Raw genomic sequence first — 18,038 nt, 5'->3', positions numbered from 1 at the left:
TAATTATCTAAAATATCAAAGAAGGATCAAGAAAAGATAGATACACATTCGTCTTCAAATAAATAAGATTAAAATAGTTACAGAATTATACTCCCTGCTGAGCCATAGTCATTAATATAATAGTATGAAATATGATATATTCATCTCACACCGGAAGAGGATAGATGAACTTCCGGGTAAAAATAGTCTGCATGAATCGAGTGAAGTGGTCTGTTTTGTAAAGTACATATTGTGAGAATTTGGTGAACTGCAGATAGTAACATGTCTCGTGGATCGAGTGCAGGGTTTGATCGCCACATTACGATCTTCTCTCCCGAGGGAAGGCTCTATCAAGTCGGTAAGCGCGTGGACCTCATCGCACCCGAGCCGGTTCTTTGTAGCTCGCTAGCTAAATGCTCTGTCATGGTTCGCTTAGCTTAGCTTGTGGCTACGCACTAACATGCAATTCGGTTACAGCGAAACTCCTCGCTAAAACATCAACACATTGTTTATATTTGTAAGACAATTATAACGTTGCGTGTATCCTTTGTCATAACTATGGATACAAGATGTCAAAATGATTTGAACACAACACATTCAGCTAGAGTGCTAGTTAGCTTGTTAGCGTGTTGAACTGAATTGGTGAGCTGATGCATTGCTGTACTTTTCATGTCAACATTGATGAAGTAAACGGTTTATATAAACGTTGCTTATTCACTGTTATAAAACATATCTTATTCGCTACAATACACTACTATACGTAATTATGCCGCGGTGTGTCATGCATTGATACGGCTGTTGTTATGACATGATGCTCCAAACCCTTAACAATGAATCCCATTCATTTGTTTTTCTTTGATTACAGAATATGCGTTCAAAGCTATCAACCAAGGTGGACTCACATCGGTAGCAGTCAGGGGAAAAGACTGTGCAGTTGTTGTAACACAGAAAAAAGTTCCAGTAAGTAGGTGTTCAGAGAACTGTCATAGACGACACAAGTGGGATGCTTCACCAGCCCCTTGACTACATGTCAACGTTGCTTGCTTTGATTTGGACACAACAGTATTCAGCATCTGACTATCGATAATCTAATTCAGTGAGACAACTGTGTTCATATAATGAACCCCATCGTCTCAACACTACATACTCATTGATTCCATTGAATTATAATTTTCACCATCAAATACAAGTGGGTTATTTCACTGTTAAAAACATCCTTTTTCTTCCAGGACAAGCTCCTGGACTCGTCCACAGTCACCCACCTCTACAGAATAACAGACAACATTGGGTGTGTGATGTCTGGGATGACAGGTACGAAGTGACTGAGGCTTTCTGTTTGTAATGCTGTTCATACGGAATACAACAGGCATCCCATCGACGGAGCCCCGTTCAATTAGCATGTTTCCGATGCAGATGTATAACAGGATTCTTAAAAAAGAAATGTTATAGTGGAGGATGCCACCGTGCTCCTTTCCAGCCCTGCCATGTAGCATCTAAAAAAAGGGCCCTCAAGACAGACATTTAGTAGGCGTGAACGTTTTTCCCTTTTATTTCTGAAACGTTTCATCTAGAGCTGTCAAGCGATTAAAATATTTAATCGTGATTAATCACATTAATGTCATAGTTAACTCACGACTAATCGCGATTAATCGCAAATTCTTTTTCTATGCTAAATATCCCTTGATTTTTTTGTCCCATAATTCTTCTCATTTTAATTCTCTTATCAACATGGTGAAGTGCATCGGCTTACCTTGTGCAAATGATTTTTTATTGATGACAACATTGGCATATACTGATCAAAACAGGACGATACAAAAAAAGAGCCTATAGTGCAATTAAACGACTGCTTTGAACAAATGTCATTTGAACACAGCAGTCAGGCTACTGCTTCTTTGTTTTAAGCCAAAGGAAAATATTATTATTATTATTATTTTATTTTTTTTAATAAAACAATTTCGTTAATCGCGCGATACATTTTTTAACGCCGTTAAAATTGGTTTGCGTTAACGCCGTTAATAACGCGTTTAACTGACAGCTCTAGTTTCATCCTTAAGTTTATTTGAATTACTCCAAAAATTTGAACTACAATATCTGAGTGCTGGGTGAGGGAAGTCTGTTGCTATTTGATATACTGTTGGTCCGCTTAATCGAAGGAAAACGCAAACTTGTTGGTCTTTTAATATAAGCACGCATGCCAAGGTTTGGAGCAGTGTTTGAAATCTGCCCCCGGTGCGAGTGCTCTCATTGGAAACACGACCCACTTAATTTGATAATAAGACGCATGGCATAAGGGTTTAATGTGCAATGTTTCAATGAATTTGAACAGAAGCACTATTCAAGAGAACACGTAGAAAAAATGGTATTGTATTGTCATGAATGGAAGGGCTTTTATAGTCTAAATATGTTAGGATGAACCAGTGTGACCTTCAAATTATCAAAACATGATGTTTGAAACGTCAGAAAGGAAAACTAGTTTTAGTCTGATACCATACTTTACCATTCCATAATCGTCAATGCAATTAGCTTAAATTGGCCATTTAGGAATGTTATTTTGATTTCATAAGCTTATCAAGATATTTATCAAGGCTCTTTTAGTTGTACCATGATTCTCGTGATAATGCATTCTCCATACGACCCAGCCCTATGATAACGTAAAAACATTGAGTAAACTTTTTAGTGAATTTCCAAATAAATTATGCAATTCTTCTTATCAGCATATCATTCTCTAAAGAGGAATGCTATATTCTGTGTAGTTGCACCTGGTCTTATGGATGACGCACAGCATTACGCCCAATAACGTCATGTTGCTCCGGCCCCTTCAATATAAAGCCCTCATCACTGCGGGCTATTGTGTCACTTGGCAGCATACAATCAGATTGTGTTTTTACCAGAAAATAAATCAAATTATAGTTCACAGAAGCACTCTGAATGTCACTCAACCTTGTCGGCTAAGTTTGTGAATTTTTTTCTGCCTTAACCTCATTCAACCCACTCTCGACCTCTGACCCCAGCCGACGGCAGGTCCCAGGTGCAGCGCGCGCGCTACGAGGCGGCCAACTGGCAGTACAAGTACGGCTACGAGATCCCCGTGGACATGCTGTGCAAGAGGATGGCGGATATCTCGCAGGTGTACACGCAGAACGCTGAGATGAGGCCCCTGGGCTGCTGTAAGGACACCCCTTTGTTTTCTGTCTGTGGATCGGACTCTTAGGCCCAATCCCAATTCTACCCCTTACTCCTTCCCCTTACCCCTTACCCTTACCCCTTCAAAACAAGGGGGAGGGGTAGAAATGGGATTGGGCTTTAAAGTGTAGTTCCGGCCAAAATTTAACCCAGGGTCTTTTCCGGGAAGCCCCATATAATAACCGGTAGGTCCTTGTTTCCAGGAAGTCAACACAAGTCGATTACCGGCTATCGTAAAAAATGTGATGGAGGTTCCAATTAATTTAACTTAACAATCTGGCGCCTCTATTATATTATTTAAGGTAGCCGGTAATGTGTGGAAACAAGGTCCTACCGGTAAGGCACAGACTTGGAAAACAGTCTTTTTTTAAATAAACTCCCGGTACGCTAACTAAGACTTTAATGATTTGTTTCATGTGAAGGGACCCTAGTCATGCTACTGCAGAGGTTTGGTGCTATTTTGAGCAATATTACTGGTTAAAAAATACAGATTTGAAAGTGTTCGCAGTGCCCCTAGCCAATAACATGGAAGCTATATGGGCTGTTACATTGGTCCGGGTATTCGCGGGCAAGCTCTATACTCAATTATCACCAAAACAGTGTCTGGGGGGCTTATTTTATGAAAAAGACCCTGGGTTCAGTTTTCGCAAAAATTACAATTTAAGCTGCACTCATGGGAAGGTTAGCATGTTATACAGGGTCTTGATGAAGTAGAAGCAGTGCGTCAGATTCAGACTCTCTTTAAATAACCCAGACTGTATCATAGGGTTTCTTGATAAATATGCTATAAGAAATCAACTGTCGGGAAGGGGTCAACAACTGCTGGCGGGAATAATATGTTTGGCAACAACAATTAGCGTAGTTTTCTCCAGATGATACGCGTTGAGCTGTGTCATGATTCTGTGGTAAAAAGGAATGGGGAATGATCACCTTTCTTTGGTAGGTAGGAGTTTAGATTTAGAGCTAAATGTTCAAACTTGTCGAGTGTGCTCACGGCGCCCCCCCAAAAAAAAATTCCACAAGTGAGTGGTGTAAGGGTTTGAACTGTCTCTCCCCCAGGCATGATCATGATCGGCATTGACGCGGAGCACGGCGCACAGGTGTACAAGTGTGACCCGGCCGGCTACTACTGCGGCTTCAAGGCCACCGCGGCCGGGGTCAAGCAGACGGAGGCCACCAGCTTCCTGGAGAAGAAAGTGAAGAAGAAGCTGGACTGGACCTTCGAGCAAACCATCGAGGTACGAGAATAACGCCGTCTAGCTCAAACCCTGTGTTGCGATTAGAGGGTGTGACTCTTTTGGTTCGGTCGATTTATATTCTTTGGCTCACGATTCAGTAATTAGGGATGCTAATTTCCGTATCTTCTCCAGTGCGCCTAGAAAGGCGGTGTGGCCAATATGGCATGAAAGCACAGTAAAGGGTGAATAAAATGATGTGGTTATACTCTAAGTTAACTCGACTGAATGCATCAACGTAAACTAACAAAGTCAAACCTAAGCCAAAAGGTTTTTTTGCAAGCTTTGAATCGATTCAGAATCCTATAATAATAATAATAATGATTTATATTTTTCACCAACCCCTAGTCCCAATGCATCCCCTATGGGTGGAGCTTCAGAGCTCAGCCTAGTGTCTGCGCCCCCACGGCCACTCAGACACTCCGGGTCATAGGGCCAAACTGGGAGGGGCCTACTTTCCTTTATTTTCGTGGTTATTGAGGCCTAAGCATACCTACTATGATATTTATCTAAAAAGTAAAATCCAGTGGCCTCTGCTAAATGCCTAAAGTAGAATGTAAATGCAAAGACGGTTGATAATGGAAGAAATGCAGCAAGGAAAGGGGTAGTCCTAGTGATCTTGGCAAGAGATGGATTCTATCCTTGGTATTGTAGGTGGTTTTAACATTTTATAAATGTAGTTCATCAACAAACAACAACTTAACATAGGTGCCCTATTGACCTGCTCTGTAATTCCCTGTGGTTTCCTCCCCAGGCGTTGACTGTATATTGTGCTTTATTTCCCTTTTCTGTTTCGCTTGGACCCTCCCTGCAGACGGCAATATCCTGCCTGTCAACTGTTCTGTCTATTGACTTCAAACCCTCAGAGTTGGAGGTTGGCGTGGTCACCATCCAGGACCCAAAGTTCAGGTGAGGGCCCACCTGAACATTAACTGGGGTTTACCACCCGTGTTTTAATGGGGGCCAGGCGTAAAGGAAAATGCACAATCACAAAGTATGTATCAGGCTAAAAGTACTTTTCTTTTTCCACTGACATTCCAAGCCTCCTCTTTTTAGTATTCTGCACTGAAAAGTTAAACTTAAATTTTGATGTATGATTATTCATTTTTTAGCTCTTTGAGATGGACATGGTTTCAACGTCAACTTATTATACAGAGAATTGTATTTTATTTAAATTAATTATGATGACGTGTTTACTATGCCCTGAACAGTCAGAATATGTCGGACATGTCGGAGTAAGAAAAAAAACTAGTATTGGTCTATAATGTCAATTGACTATCCACATCGCCTCAGTCATACTTTTCTATAGTACTACAGGAAATGAGGACGGAAGTGTTATCTTCGTTTTTGTTGTTTCAGAATGCTGACTGAGGCTGAAGTGGATACCCACTTGGTGGCCCTCGCAGAGCGGGACTGAGCGAAGCTAACACCCTGTATGACCCTGATGGATAAAGTTAGAGCATGATGGGATTTGTAGTCTCCCCGACCCCCCAGAAAAGAAGACTGGTGTTATCTTTGTTTTGCTGTACATTAACCCCCTGCTGTTTCATTGAACAATAAAAAACGTTTTGGAGTAAAGATTCTGCGAATGTTTATTTTATTGAAAACTCAGTGTAAGCAATATATTGTAGCGAATTACTTTGACTTCCCTAGAATGGGTTGCATAAACATTGTGTAAGCTTGAAATTCTTATTTATTTTTTCTCCACATGTTGACTCAGTGACTGATCTTTTTGGTTCTTGTGGTTTTGTTGAACATCATGTGGTAATTTAACTAGAAAATGTTTCTGCAAACCAATGACCCATAATTGGCAATCATTACGAAAGCCGGCCTTTCTCTCTGGTGCCACTCATGTTCTTCTATTGCCTTCAGAGTGCCCACTCTACTTTAGGAGAATGTGAGATGACATGCTGTAACTGTTGGACTTAATCATTCAGTCCAGTCCTCTTATATGGCATTAAAACTCTCCCCCCTGCTATGTCTTATGCCTCATGCCCTACTTTTTAAAGATATGACGCATGCAGAAAATCCCTTTTCAGGAATTTTTCGGGATGTAGGAAATGACTTGTGGGGACTTTTTCCCTTCCACGTCAGTTTCTGTTCTTGCCTCCATTGTTGAAGTCTCCATCTCATGTTCTGCAAAGTACCACCTTGACTTGTATCTGCTGAGGAACAGGTCACCTGTGTGGCTGTGAAACGGGAACCATGAGGCTTTGTCTGAGGACAAGGTTGAGTCACATTCTTTGGAAATCCCCCACCTTATGAATACAGGTCTACTGTCCCGGTTAATGTTTATAGGCGTGAAAAATAACAGGGAACATTTACACGTCTATTGAAACCACTCACCCCCTGGACTCTTGACGGCCAATGAGGAAGTTAACATTGATATTCTGTGTAGACAGCTAGGCCACTTGAATACAACCCGGATCTCACTAAACACACAAGGAGATTTCTGGGGCATGTCCACTAAAGAGGAAGCTTGTTTCCAGGTCACGATGTCTGAAAGAATTCCCGATTTGCCCAAGACAACATTTTCTCTTGCCAAAATGTATGCTCTAAAATGCCCATTACTCATTGGTTAATGAGTTAGTTCTTCTGTACTCAGTGTTTGTCTTAATGTGGCCCTGGGGTTTTACAAGTGTGTGACTCAAGAGACCCACGCCTCGCCCAACTAGGAAACCCCGGCATGTTCGGAATGAGATTCATAAATTTGTGACTCTTCTCTCCCTCTTACTGAATTGCATGTCATACCGGATGTGGAGATTTTATTTTAATATGGTAGCACTAACCAGAACCTGGGGTTGCCTATGTTTTAAGAACAGGCCTACAGAAATGACTAGTGGGGAATGAATAGTTGAGAAGGAAATAAAGACGTACCAAGGCAGAAGGTGTATATTTATAAGTAATTTAATTCATGTATGATCTCACGTTGACTCATAGTGTTTACAATAAAAAGTATTCACATAAAAAAAAAATATATATCTATGTATTTACATTATATAAAAAATATTAGCCCGTCAGAGGCCAATGTCTTTGAGGTGTCGTGGATCATTGTTTTTCGATTTGGAAAAATTGTTCCAACGGGTGGGCCCCGATTGGCCCCCGGTCAGACACCATCTCGGTTCTCATGATGTGGTCCCAGGACCGGCTCTATGGGTCTTCGCAGGGACCTGCGGCTCTTGGGAGGAGGAATGGCAGACCAATGGTGGTCATCCCCCTGGACTCTGGGCAAGGAAATCCTGTAGCAGCTTCACTGTGACACGCGCACACAGCAGATGGTGGAACGGTCTCTACTTTCCGAACTTGATGTCATCGTACATCTGTTGGGCGAAAAGGAAAATGCCGTTAGGAACAGATAAATAAAATAAATGATCGTGCTCCGGAAGATATTCGAATATTTTGCGGAGGCCTACACGTTTTGGATGGATTTGAACTGAACTTCAAAAAATGAACTTGCAACTGACCTCCTCGTCGGACGCATCGTCCCGGTCGTAGTCTTCCGACTCGCTGTCGGGCAGATCCCGCAGCTCTTGTGCCGTGCGCTCGTACAACTGGTGGCGGATCTCCTCGTTCTGGCGGCCATAGGTCAGGTGGTACGGCGTGAACCCGCCGTATGTGATGCTGTGCACATTGGCACCCAGCGAAAGCAGGCAGCGTACCAGGGTGGAGTTCTGGAGGTCTACAGCTAGGTGGAGCGCCGTGCGACCGCTGCACTGTTCCTGAGAGAAACGATAAAGGGGCAACGTTAGTTCCACTTGTCTTGACGTACATTTAGTTTTTTGAATTTTTAGAGTTTAAGTCAGGAATTATTCAGTTTCCGGTTCTTCCAAAGAAATGGGTGAGCGATATGGCGTTTCAGGAAACGCTTACCGGTGCGTTTATGTCTGCTCCGAGCTGGACCAGGCTCTCGACCAATGAGAGGAAGCCGTTGATGGATGCCAAGTGGAGGCAGTTGTGTCCTGTGAAGTGAAAAATAAAAATAATGGGGGGTCAGTTACACATCAGGGTCAACTCATTTCACATTGGTGGCTTGAATGTGAACTACGCTATTCATGAGTGGAGAACTTGGTTCTGACAACGTACCATCGTAGTTGGGGTGGGGGAGGAGGTAGGGGAGCTGGTGTGGGCAGTTCTGTGTGAGTACACTGAAGCAGTGGAGCGATCCCCGTTTGCAGGCGATGTGGAGGGCCGTGTTGCCGTCCTCGTCTGCTAGCCGGGAGTCGCAGCCGGCCTTCAGTAGCCTCTCCACCAACTGGGGCTGGTCTGTGATGACGGCCAAGTGAAGCGCCGTCTGATGGAGAGAACAGGGATTTGGTTAGAGATTTTGCGGAAATGTAGCAGCCAGTGGTTATATTCATTTGGATTGATTGCTGTAGTGGATTTTTTAAAAATTATTGTTTGCAGGAAAAATTGTGTTCCAAGGAGTGGGGGTTTGCATTACCTGTCTCTGGAGGTTTTGTGCATTGAGGAAGGGTTGGTTGTGGGAGAGCTTGATCATCTGGTTCACTTGTTCCGTGGCTTCGTGAATAATGGCCAAATGCAGATACCTGGTGTGGAGGAGAAAGAGAGAAACTGTTGTTAAAAAATAGTCCACTTCTAAAAAATGAAAAAAAAACACTCATGGGGGGAAGGGGTCACAGAGGGAGACAGAAAAAGGAGAAAAAGAACAAAGCCAGAAGCTCGTTTCGCAAGAGTGGAGTTTTGTCGGGTTATTTCCACCACCAGTTGTGGCTTTAAACATCTGATGCTTTATCAGTTGCTGGCGGAGCGCCAGGGACTTTCCTGACTGAGCTGTGCGCACTCTAGGCACCGCCCATAATGGTTTCTATGCCAAAGTACAAGGTCTTTAGTACGCAGTGCACTCATCCAACCATCGCTTTGTTGCAAAACCTTATTTGGGACGACTTCGTCGTGTCCAAACTTGCATCCAAAAGTAATTCAATATGGCTTGCGCGTGAGCCGAAATAACGTGCAGAAAAACAATGCAACCCTTCAGGCCTTTATTTCAGCGCATTGTTATCTTTTGCAGGATTTGTTTTTACAGCTCTTTATAAAAAAAACGGTACAATAGATAGGATATTCAACTTACGTGTCACCGTCTTCTGTCACCGCATTTCTCCATGGTTCGTTATCCTCCAGGATTGGTTCGCAATGAACGACTTTTAATTCCGCCAGATCGTTGGCCAAATCGTCCTCTTTCAAAGAATCGAGGCCGCTGTCGAAGCGATCCTCCTGGCAAGGAAACATCTTCACTTGTTTGTGTTCCACGTTATCAACGTTGTAATCCATCGGGTTGTTGTTTGGTACTCTGTAGAAGTCCATATTGAGTCGCGACTGCAGCATACGCTAAAAGTAAATGCGTCAAGTCGAAAGTCCACGGCTGAATGATGTGTCGTTGAGAGAGGCGCGCAGACTTTATATGTTGCGAGGGGCGGAGCCTGGGGGAATTCCAATTGACTTATCTTTTTTTAAGAGGGAGAAAAACACAACTGACTGGTGTGAAACCCCCCCTCCCCCCTCAAAGGGGACCTAGAAACCCGTGTGTCGTGGAGGTGGCGGGGGCAGATATATTTTAATGAATGAGTACTAATGAACTTGAATGAGTGAGATTACCCCAGACTTGATTTCCCTTCTACTTGGGGACTTATTTTTTGTCCCAGCTGGAAAGTCAGGGACTTGCATTTTGAGTTCAGATGTTTTTTTGCACCTCTCAATCTATTTCCAGAACCTTTCATACTGCAACCGATGCAAATACATTATGCAGAAATAGCCCGGAATGAATTTAATCTATGGGACCAGTAAAGTTAACCGCATGCCTTTTTTTAACTTTCTCATTTTTAAACATAAAAAGTGGGTTCGATTTGTTTTTGCTGTAATGATGATACACCTTCACGTTAAACTCTAATACTCAAAAATACTTTGAGATTAAAGTCCATTTGGACTGACGCATTTACTCAAAAACGTTAATGCATACGTCAACATCATGGGTGATGGCAAAGCCCTTTACCATTAAAATGCTAAGGGATTGAGGAAGATGTATGAGTCATAATGTATCATACGCTGCATGTGCAGCAGTCAGGGCAGAAAATTTAAGTGTTTTCACATGAGCTTTTTTTTTACCACTTGCATTATGTTTGAGGCTTAATTTCGGGAAACACTTCATTTTTTCTATGTTGCAATGGAATAAAATCCGTCCGTTCTCTGCGAATACAGCAGTTTACTCTTTATTTTACGGGGGCAATTAAAATAATCCCTCATTCCAATCTCAAGGTAAATTATATTTACTTTACCCCAAACCCTGTTTATCTCTGACCTTAATATACAGTGTATCATATGATAAAGTGCATCATATCGTATGTACAGTATGTTGTATAGCCTCTATGCATATAGTCAACAGTGTTTAGACACTGGGGCGTGAACCAAGGGCAGAGGGTAACATACTTTTGTGTCCTAATGGATACTCCCTTATGAAGCCAATGGGGTGCATTCCATAAACACCAGGCTGTGTACTTACCCACCTGGAACAGAGCTGCACACATAGCCTAGCATTTCCCGACTCTAATTATTGCACAGCTTGAAAGGTTTTGCGGGAATATATAGTACATGTATAGCTTGCCATTTACAGAGAGAGGTAAACAATAAATGCACTGAATGAGACAATACAATTACAATAATGCAAAAATAATAATTATGCTAATGGTTTCCTTTTTGCATTTATCATATTTTGGTATTTCTCTTTGCAGTCTTTGCAGTCTTTGAAGTCTTGTGTACCATTTAGAGATGTGGGGAAATGCAGTAGCGAGATATTGTTTTGTTTTGTGAAGCTCTTAGAAACATTCAGCTATAAAGGAAGGTTTCACATTCAAAGCCGCCATCTTGGTGCTTTTTCACCATAATAAGAACAATAGCAACTGTCTACTTGGTTATTCTAGAATGTTTGTCAAGAAGAGAAAAACCAAGCGGCATGAACATCTTTTGTGGAACTTCAGATCACATGATTGAAACATGCCCTCATTGCAAGGTGCGTGCCAGTGCTTTCCTGAATGCCTCTCCCTGGCATTTTGTACTGAAAGCCCCAATGGGCCACCTTGTTTACCTCGATAAGACGTTGCATAGCAACCGTATTCTGAAAGAACATCCAAACAACCAAACCTTTTTGGCAGGTACGCACACACACATGCACAGGTAACCACATAACCACACACGTGCACACACAAGGACGCATATAGACACACACACACACACACACACACACACACACACACACACACACACACACACACACACACACACACACACACACACACACACACACACACACACACACACACACACACACACACACAAACATACCAGAAAAGAGACCCACAACAGGCCCCTAATATATCAACACCTGTATTGTGTGTGTAATTAATGCCATGAGCCTTCAGTTCACATTTCCAGCCTCTTGATTTCAGACATTGTTTAATCACTAGCCATTACACAGAAAGTACCGGAGTCTCAGTTAACTAATAGTACATTTTAGGGTCTAATTTTCAAACTTGCCAGCATGGGAAATACTGGAACTTCCACCTAACAATTTACACCAAAAATGCATCTTCTAGTTGCGCAGCCCTCTTGTCGTCACATGCCTGCTGTTTACTTCTCGTTGCTATGGATACCTACCACTGGGAAACCACTGAGTGTTCATTCTGAGTTTTGTATATTGCCCTCTACCTGTTTGGTGGGTCACAAACAGCATGTATTTTTCTTTATTGAATATCCTCATATATTTCCCCTATGCAGGAAATAATAAGGATAATAATAACAATAGCCATTATTAATATAATCTTTATTTAAATCTTATTAGCACCTTTTAAAACATATGTTACAATGTGTTCCACATGATGACAAGACACCAGATAGTGCCAAGCTATTGCTTACACAATAGTGCCAATACTAAACAAGTTATAGAAATGTAGTTTATATCTTTAAATACTTTTCTGAAAAAGGTTATCAGAGGAAATATTGCCTTTGTTTACTCCCCTGCCACTAATTTAACACAACATCACATCACTTCTGGGTCAACTTCTGTGTCAACAGATCCAGAACAATTTAGTTTCTATGTTAACATAACACTACATGGTTTACGTCACACAAGCACGTAATGCAAACTATATGCCTATGGTTCTGTGCTTCTCATGCTCATTTCCTTTAACAACTGGGGCTCTGCAGGGCGGTTGTAGTCTTTTGAGGTGAGGGGCTGATCATATCTTATTTCACCAACGTGCGTATTTCAATCGAGCAAGCACTAGGTAAACACAGTAACATCCTTTTTGTGACACAGATGACTTGAGTGTATTACGTTCTGTGTGTATGTGTTTGGAGGCTTTTCTTCATCTTTGTTTTGATTTGTGGATGATTTTTTTTACTTTTTGTAAATGTAAACAGGGCTCTCTTCTAAAATGCTTTCTAGTCTCAATGAGACTTTCTGTTTGAATAAACGTAAAATAAAAGGTTCATAAGAGATGTAATTATGCCAGCCAAATTAGAATGACAATAACCTATTATATATATTACAATGTATTTAACCTTGGCTGCTTGAAATTGACCATTTCGTTTGCAATATGTGTCTAAATACATATAGTAAGTCAATGTGATTATATTCATCCAATGGCCTAGCACCCCCTGCTATTTATGCTATAATTATCTTCTGGTTTCTTAGAGGGGTGTGTGTGATCTATAGGGCATCGACACACCAGTTCCCATTAATACTTTTATCACATCAAATAGCTTGTAAAACACGTCACTGTGACCAATTACGACATTTCTCCACACCCAGTATGAACTAAGAATGGAATGGGAGATCCTTTATCACCATGAATAACTGCATAATTATTCTTGGCATGGAATTGTTACTTTTCTCAACGACTCTGCTACTGTGCTAACAGAAGGAAGTAACTTGGTTGCTATGCAATCTAAACACATGTAGCGGTTGGCTCAAAGATGCCTTCTTTCCAAGCATGTATGTATTGTGTGTGTGTGTGTGTGTGTGTGTGTGTGTGTGTGTGTGTGTGTGTGTGTGTGTGTGTGTGTGTGTGTGTGTGTGTGTGTGTGTGTGTGTGTGTGTGTGTGTGTGCGCATACATATAGATGCCTAACATACTATGCATATGTGTGCACTTGGTTTATATGTTACAATTTACATTTGCATTTACATTTAGGGCATTTAGCAGACGCTTTTATCCAAAGCGACTTACAATAAGTACATTTGTCATAAGAAGTGCAACAATATATCTCTGTCGGTACAGAAAGGATGTTCATAGAACCAAGTGCAAGTACAACAATCGCTAGGCTAACCCATTCCCTGTATTACAGCAATGATAGCAGCTACTGCAGTTGCTACACAGTTAAGTACTATTATACAATACAACACAATACAATAGAGTGTACAATGGTGGCCAGAAGGCGGAGGGTGGCTATGCAGAGTCGAGGTGGACTCTGAACAGGTGAGTCTTGAGTCTTTTTCGGAAGATAGTGAGCGACTCTGCGGTCCTGAGAATGGCAGGAAGCTCGTTCCACCACTGAGGTCCCAAAACCGAGAAAAGTTGTGACTTTGCTGAACGGCCTTTGCTAGCTCTTAGCGATGGCGGTACCAGACGTCCAGCTGAGGTAGTTGAGCGGAGGGATCGAGCTGGGGTGTGTGGCTTTAGCAATGCTTGGAGGTAGGCAGGGGCAGTTCCATCGACTGCCTTGTATGCCAGTACCATCGTCTTAAATTTGATGCGAGCTACTACAGGGAGCCAGTGGAGGTCCCGGAAGAGGGGGGTCACATGGGAGAACTTCGGTAGGTTGAACACGAGGCGCACTGCCGCATTCACGTCCGCCAGACATTCCGATATGCGTGTTGCAATCAGGGCTTTATCAGATGAGGGAAAAGAGAGAAATAGCTGAGTGTCGTCAGCATAGCAGTGATAGGAAAAGCCGTGTGATGCAATTACAGAGCCCAGAGATCTGGTATAGAGGGAGAACAGAAGAGGCCCCAGTACAGAGCCTTGAGGGACACCAGTTTCAAGCGTGCAAGGTTTGGACAAGGAGCCATTCCATGTCACTTGATAGGTGCGGTTCATCAGGTAGGATGAGAACCAGGAAAGAGCAGATTCAGCCATGCCAAGTTCGTCAAGAGTGGCAAGGAGGATCTGGTGGTTCACCGTGTCAAATGCTGCGGACAGGTCGAGGAGAATGAGAACCGATGAGAGCGACGAGGCTCTGGCAGCACCAGTGGCGGTTTTAGGCACGGGCGAACCAGGCAGCCGCCCGGCGCCATATTTGTGGGGGGCGCCAAATCACATGGGGGGCGCGAGCAGTAAAAAAAAAAAAGCGCTACGTAGCGGTTTTCAATGAAGTACATAACTTTGTGTGGGGAATTGGTATTTTAGCGCCCCCTCTGGCTGCAGGCGAACACCTGCTTGTTGAGAAGGTATCGTGCACAGATGGAATGAAACCCCCACTGAAGTCCGTAGGGTCATGATACAACAGACACTAAAGATACTGCCCTGGTACAACAATCACCATCCATCTAAACATTTTTGAGGATGAAAAAATGAAAACGTTGACTATCTCTGGTGTGACACAGTCAAGGATTCTGCGTTGTGGGAAAACGTTGCTAGTGACAAAGCAAAAAACATTCTCATTGAAAGAGGGGCCTCGACATTTCAGAACAGACAAGAGAAATATCCCGCATCTGCAAGAGACTGTGGTTTAGGTGGTCGGGTTTGTTTGTTAACAAATGACATGTTGTGCAGCCAACTGCCTAATAGACCACTCGCAACGCGAGAATGGCTGTTATATTCACCATCATCTGGCCATATATTCTGCCTCGCCTGCAAACTTTTTTTGAAAAAAAAAAATACGTTTGTGGAGGGGTTTTGCGACTGGAAACATCCACACCGCATCTCCGAACAAGAGAGGAGCCCAGATCATATGTCCAACATGCTCATACTGATGAGGAGAATAAGCAGCATCGGGGCAATTGACTCAGCCATAATAAAGCAAACTTTGGATGCGAGGGACATTCTATTGGAGGGACATTCTGCGACGTGTTGTAATCTCTCTCTCTCTCTCTCTCTCTCTCGCTCTCTCTCCTGGCTGCACGCTGCATTATAATGTGTGTGATTGTGGATTGCATGAGTTATCAGTTTGGTGTATTTGCGTGTTGGTAGGGGTCCATTGCTGGTTTGTGTCCGGGGCCCATGGTCATGTTAATCCGTCCTTGCAAGACACAAAGTGAAGGCATTCACATTTTCAACAGAAACCAATTGAGTGGAGTCGTTTGGGAAAGCACAGCTTTTAACTTGACAAATCATGTACACGGATGGCGACACCTGCATGCTCTGTTACAATGGAGAGCCACACTCTTTGTTATTCAGCAGGCTAGGTCAACCTTGTTCGGTCTTGTTTCACTCTGTCTGAAGTGCAACCGTGCATGGGAGGTGGTGTGTTGACTCAGACCCTAGGAACCGAGGGCAACACACTGATTGTCTCCCCCCTTTGGCCTTTGTCATCTACTTTTAGTTTCATGCTGAATTTGTGCAACAAAAAAAAGCATGCGCCCACAGAAATGGAGGCGCGTTTCAGAATGCAGGTGATACCTACATACACATCCACTCACACAGATTTATACGCACCAACATGTGCAAAGACAAACATATACACACAATCACACAAAAAAACACAAGCTAATCTTCCACTGTTCTACTGACCAAATGCAATTCCCTACATTTGCGTATCTGCTGGGTATTACCTACGTTTTACAATGCTCTCTCAATAAAACAGGGCTCGTTGTTGCCATGATACTGTCAACAAACAGGCTGTTACAGCATTGCCCAATCACAGTTATACAATGAACCAGTTAATCCTCTCCTCTCTCCCTCTCCTTAATTGTTACTGCTCTAACCTGCAACTACTATCCTGTCACGCATGTTTGACTGTTGAGATGACGGTAGGTCTATAGGTCTCGCCAAGGTGACTACTTAGTTGTGTAGTAAGGCAATAAATCTTTGCCAAACATGCACCCCAACGCCATGTCGTTCCTTGGTTTTTCCTGTCAGATCAGAATCAGAATCAGAGTTACTTTTATTACATCTTATTGTACAATTACACAAGAGTAAAATTCTTAGGCCTGGTTCCTGAACAGTCACTTAGAAGCAACAAAACAAGATAAAGTAAATAATGATAATTAAAAATTTAAATATGTAAAAATATGTGTGAGTGTGTGTGCTTGTTTGTGAAATGTGTGCCAAATACGGCACACTAAGCTAATCAATGATGATGCACACTTGTGGTTCATCTTCTGTAGGTTGTGTCTGCCCCTTTCCCCTGGTCATCACCGCTTTCTGTTCCTGTTTCTGTGCCTTCTCTGTTCTACCCCAAGTACATTTCAGGTCATTCCCTTTGCAACTAGGTTCACCCTTTACACCAGGCGGACTGAAGCAAGTGAACCACTGTGCATTAAGTGGTCAAAGGTTCTGGTTGTTTTGTAGTTTTGCATCAGAGCTACCAGCAAAACGTTAGCAAGTAACACAATATGGTTGTATATTGAGATTAGGTAGTTAAAACGGTAGTTAAATCCTTATCATACGACAAGTGTATTACGATGGATGTAAAATGCAAGACGTTATTTTGTAACTGTTCCAACATTCACTGTTATTTATTCAAAAGTTCCCTTTTCCAAATTCCGAAAAACCCATCTTATTTTTAGACACCTCTTACACCTTGTATTCTTGTCATGATTATCTGTTCCTGTATTTGGTCCCATTGTTGACTCTGCGCAGTGTGCAACCAACCACCTGGTCATTGTGCTACTAGGACATTATGGGGAAGGATGAGCCTCAACAGGTCATGATAATGATGGGAATCTACTGACCTATGTACCTTTTAGAAATCAGAGAAGTGAAGATCGACATTCTCAATCTGGAAAATAAGGTTAACAGTGTGCTATGTACTGTACAAACAAAGCATTTCCCAGTTTTTTTTTTAATTATGCCACTGTGGCAACAGTATTTTGTTACACTTGTGTTTTCAGAAAGAAGTTATTTTCCATGGTGCTTAGTATGCGACCTTCAGGCAGGAATTGCACAAATGGGTAATTTTCTGCACATCTGTGCAGAGAGTCCACAAGTAAAGAACAAGTTCCTACAGTACCTATTGACACCAATAATAAATTACAGCTTTCCATTAGGTGGATTGTTACGGAAATATAGGTTATTTCTGAGACAAATGTAACTACACAATTTGCATTATAATAATCATATGCTATAACATTATACGTTCATTAAAATAAAGGGTTGTTTGAGGTCTAGTGTCTTTATGTTCTGCATCGAGTAATGGGGCTTTATCGCCCTCTGTCGTTTAAAAAATAATACTACATCTCCCCCACCAACTGTTTCGCGTATGGTACAACGGCTCAAAATAACGCTTCTCTGGGCTGGCCTATATATTTAAGTGTACAAATCGATTGCCATTGTGTCTCCACGCCAGATAAACCGGAAAGCCTAATCTTCAACATATGCATGCATGATTAATGGTGATATTTTATTTGATTACGCCATTGCACGTTGTGTCGTCGTTGATTGCTATGTTCGTAAGAATTTATACGAATTGA

The 18,038-nt window shown here is 42.2% G+C and overlaps 3 protein-coding genes across 3 annotated transcripts in view; 2 read left to right on the top strand and 1 right to left on the bottom strand.

Moving 5' to 3' along the window:
* Positions 1–18,038, top strand: part of LOC132450328 (salivary glue protein Sgs-3-like) — a gene marked incomplete at both ends in the record, with an annotated part of 85,237 nt that overhangs the window by 33,662 nt on the left and 33,537 nt on the right. The window lies entirely within an intron of this gene.
* On the top strand, positions 149–5,975 carry psma6b (proteasome 20S subunit alpha 6b). Its single transcript, XM_060041191.1, has 7 exons — positions 149–337; positions 845–939; positions 1,209–1,290; positions 2,991–3,146; positions 4,222–4,400; positions 5,212–5,306; positions 5,757–5,975. The coding sequence occupies exons 1-7, from the start codon at positions 262–264 to the stop codon at positions 5,812–5,814; spliced, it is 741 nt and encodes a 246-aa protein (XP_059897174.1). The 5' UTR covers positions 149–261; the 3' UTR covers positions 5,815–5,975.
* On the bottom strand, positions 7,289–9,796 carry LOC132449511 (NF-kappa-B inhibitor alpha-like). The gene is made up of 6 exons (XM_060041190.1): positions 9,487–9,796; positions 8,839–8,944; positions 8,481–8,688; positions 8,268–8,356; positions 7,862–8,116; positions 7,289–7,717 (listed from the first exon to the last, which is right to left on the bottom strand). The coding sequence occupies exons 1-6, from the start codon at positions 9,738–9,740 to the stop codon at positions 7,688–7,690; spliced, it is 942 nt and encodes a 313-aa protein (XP_059897173.1). The 5' UTR covers positions 9,741–9,796; the 3' UTR covers positions 7,289–7,687.

The sequence above is a fragment of the Gadus macrocephalus genome, chromosome 21 (assembly GCF_031168955.1).
Source record: "Gadus macrocephalus chromosome 21, ASM3116895v1".
Classification (NCBI taxonomy): Eukaryota; Metazoa; Chordata; class Actinopteri; order Gadiformes; family Gadidae; genus Gadus; species Gadus macrocephalus.
Note: the sequence above shows the minus strand (reverse complement) of the source record. Positions and strands in the feature narration are given on the sequence as shown.

Bases quoted from the DNA above. Each gene is read 5' to 3' on its own strand.
- LOC132449511 (XM_060041190.1), bottom strand. From the start codon at position 9,740: ATGCTGCAGTCGCGACTCAATATGGACTTCTACAGAGTACCAAACAAC. The intron at 8,689-8,838 runs GTAATGCAAACC...TCTCTCCATCAG, and splicing joins CACAAAACCTCCAGAGACAG to ACGGCGCTTCACTTGGCCGT. The intron at 7,718-7,861 runs GTCAGTTGCAAG...TTCGCCCAACAG, and splicing joins ACGATGCGTCCGACGAGGAG to ATGTACGATGACATCAAGTT.
- psma6b (XM_060041191.1), top strand. From the start codon at position 262: ATGTCTCGTGGATCGAGTGCAGGGTTTGATCGCCACATTACGATCTTC. The intron at 338-844 runs GTAAGCGCGTGG...CTTTGATTACAG, and splicing joins GGGAAGGCTCTATCAAGTCG to AATATGCGTTCAAAGCTATC. The intron at 1,291-2,990 runs GTACGAAGTGAC...CTCTGACCCCAG, and splicing joins TGTGATGTCTGGGATGACAG to CCGACGGCAGGTCCCAGGTG.